Consider the following 12,158-nt stretch of genomic DNA (forward strand, 5'->3'; position numbering starts at 1 on the left):
TGGGACAGCTTGTCCACCTTCAGTTGGACATGGTTTTGATTTCACATCCCGTAACTTAGTTTTTACTGTTTTCTTTAAATTTTCATACTTCAACTTCAAACATTTTTTACTGCGGTATCCATCAAGGCTTTTGCTATTGAATTGTTTAGCTAATAGTTCCCATGTTTTGTTTTTAACATTTGCAGTTACAGCATCTGTTTTTTTATTTTCTAAAATTTTGTTGTGCCTAACCTCTAGATCAACAAGAAGTTCCAACTCACTGTTAATAAAATTTATGGAGCGTTCTCGCTTTTCTTTTTAACTCATTATGTTGTATAAAATATTTATGAAAATATAACAAATACAAATATTTAAAAAAATTAATTAAAACCAGATATTGTTGTTAAATGCCAAATGAAAATCTAAATATAGGAAAAAAAGACAAACACACTACAGATTAAAATGATGACAGTAAACAATCGAGCAATATGAAGTTATAAATATGTCTATATTATCGTGCTACTAACTTCAATTGGTGGTAAATTAATTTTCGGTTTATAAAACGCAGTTAACTTAACCGGGGGTTAAATTTAATTGATAAAATGAAAATTATTTTAATCTTCAATTAATCTAAACTCAAGATTAGTTAAACGACTATTTAACTGATGATTGATAAAATGGCCCTTAGAGTATGTACTTGTGTGTGTAAAATCAACGTTTAATATTAGTAATAAATAATACTTTAAATTCATCCAAAGTCGGGTATCTTTATTATAATTCTAAGTCAATTAGAGTACTAGAACGGACACGTTACAGCAGTACCTGTACTATATATTTTTATGTTATATTTTTTTAGTAATAGAAGTGGCGTATTTGAATTTGAGGGGGGGCGATAGGGGTGACCCCCCCCCCCGTGAGATCTTTGAAAATAATATTTTATGGTTGTTGAACTTATAAGTGTTTCTAAATATTTTAATTAATAAATAAATAATTTTTTTTTGGATGAGAAATTTTTGTGATAACTGTCAACTGATAATGCATATTTTATCGGACAAATCGGATTACTGATTAATGATTGCTCTATGGTCATAGATAATATATACATGGATAGGACATCCCTATACCTATTGTACACGGTATACTGTGAGCGAAGAGTATACTCGTTACCATAATGGTTATATGCGGTTACAGATACTGATTTATGATAAACAAAATTTTTATCATTATCAATCCGATTTGTGCCAAATTTTGAATATTTAATTTTGATATTTTAATATTAAAATTTTTGTTCTAATTGGTTCTAAAAAAAAAAAAAAAGTGGTTTATAAGTGCTTATATTGTGGTTCCACTTCTAAAAATAATGACGATGCCTTGTATTTTCATCGGTAAGTATGGATTTTATTGAATTAACATTTAATATACATTTTTAGTTATTCTATTATATTTAATTTTTTTTTTTTTAAATACAAGTTTTCCAAAAGATCAAAGACGATATTTATGGCTAGATTCTTTAGGTTTAAGTAACGCAGGGAAGTGGGACAAAATTTGTTCCAGACATTTTAATCCTCAACATTTTATAGTGGGTGGTTCAAAAAACACACTATTGAGTGATGCAGTACCCATGCCAACTAATTTTAATAGGTAAGTGTCCAAGTATCTAATTATTATACCTTAAGTATGTTTTATTTGTTTTAAAGCAATTACATTGTTAATTTTAGTGATAAGAATGTACCAACAACTTCATTAGATGAAAAAATGGAAGAAGATTTAGTTTTGATGGGTACCTCAGTTGAACATACCATGTAATAGGTAATCTACATTATATATATTTTAATACGTAAGTATTTGATTTGCTATATATTATAACTTTTAATTAGTATCATAAATTAAATATATTTTGTTTCAGAGGAAATACAATTGAATCAAGTTGTTGTAAGATAGGTACCTGTAACACCACAATACAACTATAAAAAGTAACTAAAATAAATAATATATTTGAATACTTAATAATAAGTTATCTAAAAATTAATTATTGTTTTTTTATTTTCAAACAGAAAATTATTCTCCACAGCTCAGAATCTCCAAAGAAGGTATTTTGCTCTTCTTCTAGATTTGGTGATTTAGAGGAACAAGATTTTGATACTCCTAGAGAGCCAAAAAAAGTTTTAATTCCATTAAAAGAACTGTTTTAGATTTTCGCGAAAAAATAGACGTCGGGTGCAACAAAATCATCGTCTTGAGCAAAAAATACATTTGTTGGAAAATATTATTAAGGATCAAAATGATAAATTATTACAAACTAAGCCAAATATTCAAAAGTATATATTTCAATTTTTTTTTTTTTTTGTTTACAGGGTGTATGGTATTATTGTTTTGGTTTTGGTTTATGAAAATACACATTTTAGTATTGAAATACAAGGAGGATCAATGAAGCAAAACTATAACATTATTCTTAAACATAAAATTCTAATTTTAAATAAATTAAGACACTTTTAAGATATTTGTTATTGTGATATATGTATAACAAAAAACTAACAATTTGTATTTTTTAATAAAAATACAATTATATTATTATGTATTTCATTAACAATTAAATATTTTATATAAAGTAAAATGTGTTTGTGATTTATTTATTATTAACTAAATATTTAGTAAATGATTCCCAGATAGCATTTAGAACATATTCATATTGTGAAAATATTGTTTTCATATATTCCTAGCAATATTTTCTAAAAAAATATTGTATCAATGTTTTAATTTTATTTCCTATTGAAATATTGATCATCAACATATTAGAACAACATTGTTTTGGAAACATTGTTATGATGTTAATTTTAAATTATTGTAGAAATATGTTTTTTATGTCTTTTAGAACATATGATATTTTCCATAAAAAAACATCATTTGAACAATGTGGTTTTGGAAACATTGTTATGATGTACATTTAATGTTATTATAGAAATATGTTTTTAATGTCTTTTAGAAAATATGTTATTTTCCATAAAAAAACATCATTTGAACAACATTGTTTTGGAAACATTGTTATGATGTTAATTTTAAATTATTGTAGAAATATGTTTTTTATGTCTTTTAGAAAATATGATATTTTCCATAAAAAAACATCATTTGAACAATGTGGTTTTGGAAACATTGTTATGATGTACATTTAATGTTATTATAGAAATATGTTTTTAATGTCTTTTAGAAAATATGTTATTTTCCATAAAAAAACATCATTTGAACAATGTTGTTTTGGAAACATTGTAATGATGTTCATTTAACACGCGTTGATCTTCGTTATAAAAAATATAATAATACTGTATTATTAGCATAGCCTAGCCCCGTTAATGATATTGCTTGAAATATAACTTTATTTTATAATAATTTTATATTTTTCCAATCACTCTGTTTATTGTAGGAACACGCTGAATACATCAGAAAATAGGTACTTAATATTAAAACTTAGTTAAAGTCATTACTGTTATTTTATATTAAGTAACAATAATAATTTTGTATAATAATATATTATACGGTATAAAATTATTGTTATCGACGTTAAACGACGTTGAGAAGAAAAATAGGTACCAATACTAGCAACACTTAAAATAAACAAAAATAAAAACTAATAAGTAATAAGGTAATTCCGTAGTTTCTTGAGTTAGTACCAGATCGCCTATGTACAATATATTTCAAAACATTAAGTCATCGCCGGTTAAAATTATGTATCCTATAATATCAATATTCACACCCATCGGCCATCGACCGTACTGTCGTTGAATGTGTTACTGTGTTAGTATCGTTATCATTGTAGACTCCAGTGACGGCCGAGACGAAATTATTTTTCTTTGAATATGTGCTATTTATAACGGAAAATATACGTTGTGCCCGTATGTTCATACATATAATAGATATATTGTATTATTATATATAAGTATAATATTAGTATTATTAGACATTAGTGATTAGTATAATAATTATTATCGTGCGTTGCGGGCTGTGGTCATCGATGAACATTAATATATCGTGTCGTGTCGTGTGGTGTTTGTGACGTCCGTGTATTGTGTTATCGAAATATTGACAGTCGTGTCTGCAGATCTACATAGTACATTCTGCCCTGTCGCCTGAGTGCTGAGACGTCGCAGTGACAAATGTAAGTTATATTTTATATAATATGCCATTTATTTAGTACCTAAGTATTAGCAGTAAGGGGGAAAAAGCCCAGACTGGGAAACATGCTCTTTACTTGTACTCGGGGCTTCATGTAAAATAAATTTAAAAATGGGTTTCAACAATTATTTCGGTTCCTATTTATTACAGTTTTTGTGTAGCTATTACTTTTTATTAATTTATTAAACTCTTCTGAAAAAAACAGTTGTTCTTAAAATATTATATCATATAATATTATAATACTACCATATAAATTTATTTTCTTAAGGTTCTATAATATTTATTTGAATATATATTATTATAGATACCTACAAATTCATAATCATGATTAAAAGCTATAGAACAAAGCGAAGAAAAATCCAAGAAGAAATTTCTTTATTAACTAGTAATAATAATGAAGTTTGTAATGAAGTAATTCCTAATCAAGTTCCTAATACATCACAGTCATCTAATTCCCCAGTATTTAATAATCAAGAATATAATATTAACCTCAATAATAACATTTTATCTCCACCTGAATTAGTTAATAATATTAATGAGTCATCAAATTTTTCTACCAATAATGATTCCACAAAAATTGATTTACAATATAAAATTGCTAGTTGGTCTATAGAATGTAATGTTCCTCATACAACACTAAATAAATTATTAAAAATATTAAAAGAAGAAGATTATTTACCATTAAAATCGTTACCATTGGATAGTAGAACTTTATTGAATATTAAATCAACAATTACCACTGATATAAAGGAAGTAAATCCTGGTATATATTACCATTTTGGGTTAGAGAATGGAATTATCAATAACTCAAATAAAATAAATTTGGATAATATTATTAAAATAGTGATAGGTGTTGATGGGTTACCACTATCTAAAAGTAGTTCGAGTCAGTTATGGCCTATTTTATCATACATTCATCCACATTATGAAAATGTTTTTCCTATTGGAATTTATCATGGTAATCAAAAGCCCAATGATAGTAATGACTATCTAAAATATTTTATTGATGAATGTAAAATATTATTAAAAAATGGGATTATTGTTGGAGGTGTTTTAAAGAAAATTATAATTTTTGCTTTTTGTTGTGATGCTCCAGCTAAATCTTTTGTTCTGAAAGTTAGAGGTCACACTGGATTTTCATCTTGTACTAGGTGTTATCAATCAGGAGAATTTTTACAAAATAGAACTTGTTTTCCATATTCTGCAACTCCTAGTAAAAAGAGGGATCATTGTGGTTATATTAATATGATACAAACAAATCATCATTTACACGGAGGAGTTACATCTAATCTTATTGAATTGCCAAATTTTGATATTGTACAATCATTTCCGCTTGACTATATGCATCTTGTTATGTTGGGTGTTATGCGCAAACTTTTAAATCTTTGGCTTAGTAAAGGACCCATTTCAGTTCGTCTAGCCGGTAGGCAAGTATCAGAAGTTAATGAATTGTTGTTATCACTTAAATCATGCATTCCTATTGAATTTGTAAGAAAACCTAGAAGTCTGATGGAAATAAGTAGATGGAAAGCTACAGAATTCAGGCAGTTTTTATTGTATACTGGTCCTGTAGTGCTTAAAAATGTTCTTTCTGAAGATTGTTATTCAAATTTTATGGCATTAAATATTGCGATGATCATTTTATTGAGCCCAAATCACAATGATAAAATTGATTATGCTGAAAAACTTTTAAATTACTTTGTCAAGAGTTTTGAGCATATTTATGGATCACATTATATTTCTCATAATGTGCATGGTTTGTTGCACATTGTTGATGATTATCGTAACTTTGGGCCACTGGATTTCTGTTCTTGTTTTCCATTTGAAAACTTCATGAAGATTTTGAAAACTTCCATTAGAAAACATGATCTACCTTTACAACAAATTATTCGGCGGTATCATGAGAAATATTCAAATGAAAATATTGCAACTGGTAGTTCAATGAACCTAAATTAAAAAAAGTTCACCATCATAATCTAGGTCCTTTAATAGAAAATGTAACTTGTGGTCCTCAATTGGTAAATGTGAAGATAAAGAATTTTACTATTAAATTAAAAACTACTGCGGATAGATTTGTATTAACTTATGGAGGTGATATAGTAACTGTTGTTAATATTGCACACCTTATTGATACAAATGAGCAAGTCATTATTGGGTATAAGTTTTTAAGCAAACAACCATTTTATGAAAACCCATTGAAATCTTCAAAATTAAATATTTATATAGTTCAAAATAAATCAACTGATTTGCAATACTGGAAAATAACTGATATCCATTTTAAAATGATCATTCTGGTTTCTAATGATAAACAAATTGCAATGCCACTTATGCACACATCATCTGCAGTCTGCATGTTATAGACTGTATATAATATATTTCATTATTTGTATATTTTTTATTTGTAGATAATAAGTTGTAAATTTTTAACAGAGATTTTGTATATAGATTAAAGGTATATATAATTAATACACCTTTATAACAGTAATATAGATTTTAAAATTTTTAACTTTTCTTTCAGTAAATATTAAGATGTGGATTGTAGTTGTTTTCCAAAATGACAATAGTGTTGCTGCGGTGCCAACAAATTGGTACAAAGATGGTTTTTGTGCATGGCCAAAAAAATGTATAAAGCACAAAGGTACAATGATACAAAATCAGACTGAACCAACTAGGTCAGAATTTGACCGTTTTCCAGCTAGAAAACTAAGTTCTTCACCAATAGGTTAATATATTGTATATAATATAATAAAGTAGTATAGTTTGTTTCTTTAATAAATATAAATATAATATATATCAAATAATAAACATAAATTTATTTATTATTGAAAATTGTATCATATTACTATAAATTTATATATTTTTTTAGAATCACTTCAAGAAGCAATGGAAAAAGCTTCAAAAGGTAGAATTTCTAACTAAGACAGCAGATATCTGTGATGATAATTTAACATTGGTTACAGGTAAACTATTGCTCACTTGTATTTAGGTATTTAATTATAATTTAGGTGCATGTAATAGTTGTGTATAAAGCTTTAAAATATCTTGTTAATTGTTAATAGTTTTCATTTAACTCTAGACATTCAATTAATTAGCTAACTTTATTCAATATATGGGTTTTTAGATTAAAAAAATATATAATTATTAATATAATGTATGTATAATAATTAATGTGCTGTGTACTCTTATGCCTAATTTTTTCAATATGTTATATTGGATTCAACAGATTTTGATGAATTATTATTTCAAAGTACACCAAAATCTGATGTATTGGTCCAATTGCAACATTCAAACACAAATAATGATGCTGGTAATTAAAATTAATAAAACTTAGTAAATTAAATCTAAATAAGAATCAAAACATTTTTTCTTTTATAGAGTTCGTTAGTTTTGTGAAATCGTCATTAATAAATCTAAAGTATGATGTGAAACTTCTCTCTTATTCAATTGATTCCTTAAAAACAATTATCCAAACTATTGAAATGAATACCTCACACATTCCTTCCAACAGTGTACAACAAAATATTATAGATATCCAAGAGTTAAAATGGCCAATATCAAATACAACCCAATTAGATGAAATTGAACAATTGTTGATGGATACTAACATAAAAAATAACGAGGTACCTAAGTGATTTTTATACGTTTATGTTTAATAATTAAAAAAATAATCATTTAAACAGTTTGATCATGTGAAATATATTGAAATATTTCATGGAAATTGTAATATTTTTATTTTTGAAACATTAGGTAAGAATGCTGGCAAGATTAGTTGGGAAAAGTATTTCTGAATCAGTTCGCCGCATGATGTCCAGAATGTGTGAAGATTCCTTTCTTCAAAACTATTCATTTTTGGGTTTTAAAGGAAAATCCAAATTTTATGGATTGAGCTGTTGTCAATTATTATTTGGTAATATTTAATTTTATAATTTTTTTAAGACTTACTCGACATTTAAAATTTTAAATGATATAACAAATTTTTTAAATATACCCTTACTAATATTTTTAATTTAATAGTGTGTGAAAAAAAATACTTTAATATTAAAATTTGATTATTCTTAACTGTGTAGCATGGTAGTTGGCCTCGGTCACTAAAGTGATATATTTTGAGATTAAGCATTGGTCTGTAGTGTGTTAACCACCCTGTGTATGACCACCCTGGTTTTAGTGATAAATCTTCAACACATATACATGCATTCCTACAATCATATCCTTTCCCACACTAAAAACTGACTAAAAAATTCTAAATTTAAAATAGGATATGTTATGTGTTAGTATGAAAGAGAATGTACTCTTATGTACTTCTTTTAATAATATAGGTTTTATTAATTTTAATTTGTATTTTTTTAGATGCTATAAGAAAAGAAAAAAAATTCAGTACTACTCCAGACCACGAAATATCTACTGTTGTAGCTAAGTGGTTAGCACAGGCACCCAACAGGATTTCAAAAAAAAAAAGCAACCCATCAGCTAACAATTAAAATAAACATTTTATGTGTACTTAATATATTCTTTTGGCCATGATATAATAATATTTTATAATTTTATAATAATATAATGTAATGGAAAGTCACCATAGTGCACATATGTACATGTATATAGGTATGTGCAACGTTTTATACTGTATTATATTATTTAAATATAATAAATATGAAATTTATTAATTTCAATAAATTCTATTAATAAAACCATAAATCTATAATATAAATATTCTTTAATACAAAATATAAATGTGTTTTATATTGTATCTTATTATAGGAAAGACTATTATCATAATACATTATTTAAATGGCTGTTGTTAAAATAATACTATCATCAATTTCACAGATCTTGTTTGAAACTGAAGTTTTTATAGAAACAAGTAATACTTACTAAGTATAAAAAGAAGTATACTTATTGTTACAATTTTTATTGGAATAGTTGATATAATAATTATATAAAAATGTTCTTACAATATGTAAAATTTACATTGATATAATATTTATAGAAATATTGTTGAAATATTTTAAACAATTATTGGGACAATAATCTTTTGAAACGCTACCACAACATTTAAAATTAATATTAACACAATATTTATAGAAATATTTTTGAAACATTTCAAACAAATATTGGGACAATAATATTTTAAAATGTTACTACAATATTTAAAATTAATGTCCATACAATATTTATAGGTATATTGATGAAATATTTTAAAGAAATATTATTACCACATTTTCTTAGCTGCCATGGGTTATTGTGACAACATTCAAAACATATTTATACAATTTAAATAACACCTATGAACAACATTGTGGCAATATAAATATTTCTTTAAAAATATGTTCAACATATTGTGAAAATATGAAATTGCTATCTGGGTGATGGGTATCATTGTATACGAAAAACGATTCTGAACGAAGATGATTTGTCAGCCTAGGATATAATTTCCAGTTGTTGGTGAAAAAGGTGGTTTATGTTTTAATGGCCTGAATACACCAAAATTTAAGTTCTTTTATAATTATTGTAAGCTAAACTTATGAAAAATCTTGTATTAAATTTTCAACTCTTAGCTACCTATACAAACATTTTTATGAATTATACCTACAAAATAATTTGCAAATATTCATAATTTTGACGAATTTTCGTCAAAATTTGAACTTCAAATGCTAATAAAAAAAAATTGTGCCTATGTGTTCTTATAATTTTTTAATCACTATAAGAATAACATATGAGGAACTTTGTATGAAATTTTCAAGTATTTTGATAGGGCCAAAAAAATTTTATCGACACTTCAAAAAAAAAAATGCTGTACACAGACACAAAAAAAAAAACAAAAAAAAAAAAACATGCATCATTGTAAAATCAATACATTCATCACTCCGTTCAGAATCTAAAAATCTGTATATTATACTATACAAGCAGACCCGGCGAACTCCGTTTCGCCACCAGATTCGTTTTATGTAACATTTCGTTTGGTGATTAAAAGATAAAGAAAAAAAATTTTTTTTGTTATATATTTGAAAAGGAAAATATTTATTTCATTTCACAACAGTAATAAATTCATTTCAATTACCTACTAAAATGAAGTGTTATTTAATTGTTTCATTGTAGTGCTCTTTGGTAAACCACATTTTTTGTTTTTTGGTCTGACGTTAACACAAACAAAGCGGATGGTTTCCCAACTCGTGAACACGCAATGTATAACTGTCCATGTGAAAAACAATGATTTTCCAAATTTATCCCGCAAACACTAAGCGATTGGCCTTGCGACTTATTAATTGTCATTGCGAACGCAAGGCGAACTGGGAATTGCAATCGTTTGAAGTCAAACGGAAGATCAGTCGGAATCATTGGTATTCGAGGAATACATACATTTTCACCTGCGTACTTTCCGTTAATAATGGTTGCCTCAATTAAATTCGGCATAAGTCTCTTTACCGAAAGTCGAGTACCGTTGCAAAGTCGCGGTGGATTCAAATTACGCAGTATCAAAATAACTGTACCAACTTTCAGTTGCAAGTTATGTGGTGGAAATCCTGGTATCTCCAGAGAGTTCAAAAACTCCGTTGGATAATTTACTACATCATCGGAATTTGTTATTGAATCAACGGATTTGTATGTCACCAAATCGCCAGCAATTTTTGATTGAATGGTGAAATTCAGTGCGTGGACATCATTATTCTTTGCTGCAAGAATTGCTCGTTGACTTAACCAAGCATAATTCTTATAATTCTCACTAATGTTTGGGAAAACATTTTCAATAAGAACTAATTGAGTGTCTACAAATCGGCAAAAGTCGTTGGTAAGAGTAATTAATCCAGATGTCGCATCAACTGGGACTTTTCCATTTCCAAGATCTAACAATTGTTTGGAAAATTGTGCAGCACTTTGATCATTTTGAAGTTGAACTCTCATATTAGTGGTTAGCGATAATGTTTTTACGTTATTCCATAAAGGTGATGCCTTTAGGCAAGCATTCAATTCATCTGCAGGCGTTCCACGGGGAACTACTGGCAACGTCTGCTTGAAATCGCCTGCCAACAATATCATCAAGCCGCCAAAGATGTTGTTATTTCTCCGAAGATCCTTCAGTGTGAAGTTAAGTGCTTCAAGTGATTTCTTATGTGCCATTGTGCACTCATCCCAAACAATGAGCTTGCATTGCATTAACAATTTTCCCATTGCACTGGATCGGGAAATATTGCACGTTGGAGTATCAATTATGTTTAAATTGAGTGGCAACTTAAGCGCAGAATGTGCAGTACGACCGCCATCTAGAAGAGTCGCCGCAATTCCAGATGATGCTAACGCCAAAGCTATGTCACATCTTGATCGAATAGTGGCCAAAATCAATGAAATGACAAATGTTTTCCCTGTTCCTCCAGGTGCATCCAGGAAGAATAGACCACCAGTATTATTGTCCACCGCTTGCATTAATGTTTTGTATACTTGTTTTTGCTGTTCATTCAGCAACGGACCATTATTTCTAACGAATTCCTGCAATGTATCAACATTGTATTGCAGCTCTCGATTTAATTCTTGGTTGAATGCATCGTGCATCGATCGATTTGGCGCAATCATTCCTACTTCAATCAGTAGCTTGTTTGCAATAGTCAAGCATTGATCCTCAATCAGAATCAATCCTTCATTGTAGATTTCATTGGTTATTTGGATGTCAGGATTATTCGTTTGAATACGCAAGCGATGCAAGATATCTTCACATATGGCGTCTTTGTATTTGTTCCATAACTGAATTGGTTGTGAAGGAAAACATGTGGTGATGATAATTGCGAACAGCGTTCGTATTTGGTACGCATTTGATGAAACAACTGAATCTGCAAGTGTTAAATCCCAATGAGAATCGTTCTCCAGCAAACCCAATAGTTGACGTGCTTCTCGATATGTTTGGCATTGGTGGCCATTCACAGTTTTCAAATGCGCAAATGATTTCGGTCCACGTACATTTACTAACAGCAGTCGCAAATAAAAACATTCATCGTTTCTAGGATGAACAGTGTACATACGACCTA

General features: G+C 27.8%; 1 protein-coding gene, 1 long non-coding RNA gene and 1 pseudogene across 2 annotated transcripts; 2 read left to right on the forward strand and 1 right to left on the reverse strand.

Moving 5' to 3' along the window:
• Positions 1–1,235: 1,235 nt before the first annotated feature.
• On the forward strand, positions 1,236–1,774 carry LOC126551193 (uncharacterized). The gene is made up of 3 exons (XR_007605060.1): positions 1,236–1,364; positions 1,450–1,620; positions 1,698–1,774. It is a non-coding gene; the product is annotated as an uncharacterized LOC126551193 (long non-coding RNA).
• A 1,881-nt stretch (positions 1,775–3,655) lies between these two features.
• On the forward strand, positions 3,656–8,826 carry LOC126551192 (uncharacterized; annotated as a pseudogene).
• Positions 8,827–10,230: 1,404 nt separating this feature from the next.
• Positions 10,231–12,150, reverse strand: LOC126550748 (ATP-dependent DNA helicase pif1-like). The gene has a single exon (XM_050202817.1). The coding sequence runs from the start codon at positions 12,148–12,150 to the stop codon at positions 10,231–10,233; it is 1,920 nt and encodes a 639-aa protein (XP_050058774.1).
• Positions 12,151–12,158: the final 8 nt, after the last annotated feature.

Source organism: Aphis gossypii, chromosome 3 (genome assembly GCF_020184175.1).
Source record: "Aphis gossypii isolate Hap1 chromosome 3, ASM2018417v2, whole genome shotgun sequence".
NCBI lineage: Eukaryota > Metazoa > Arthropoda > Insecta > Hemiptera > Aphididae > Aphis > Aphis gossypii.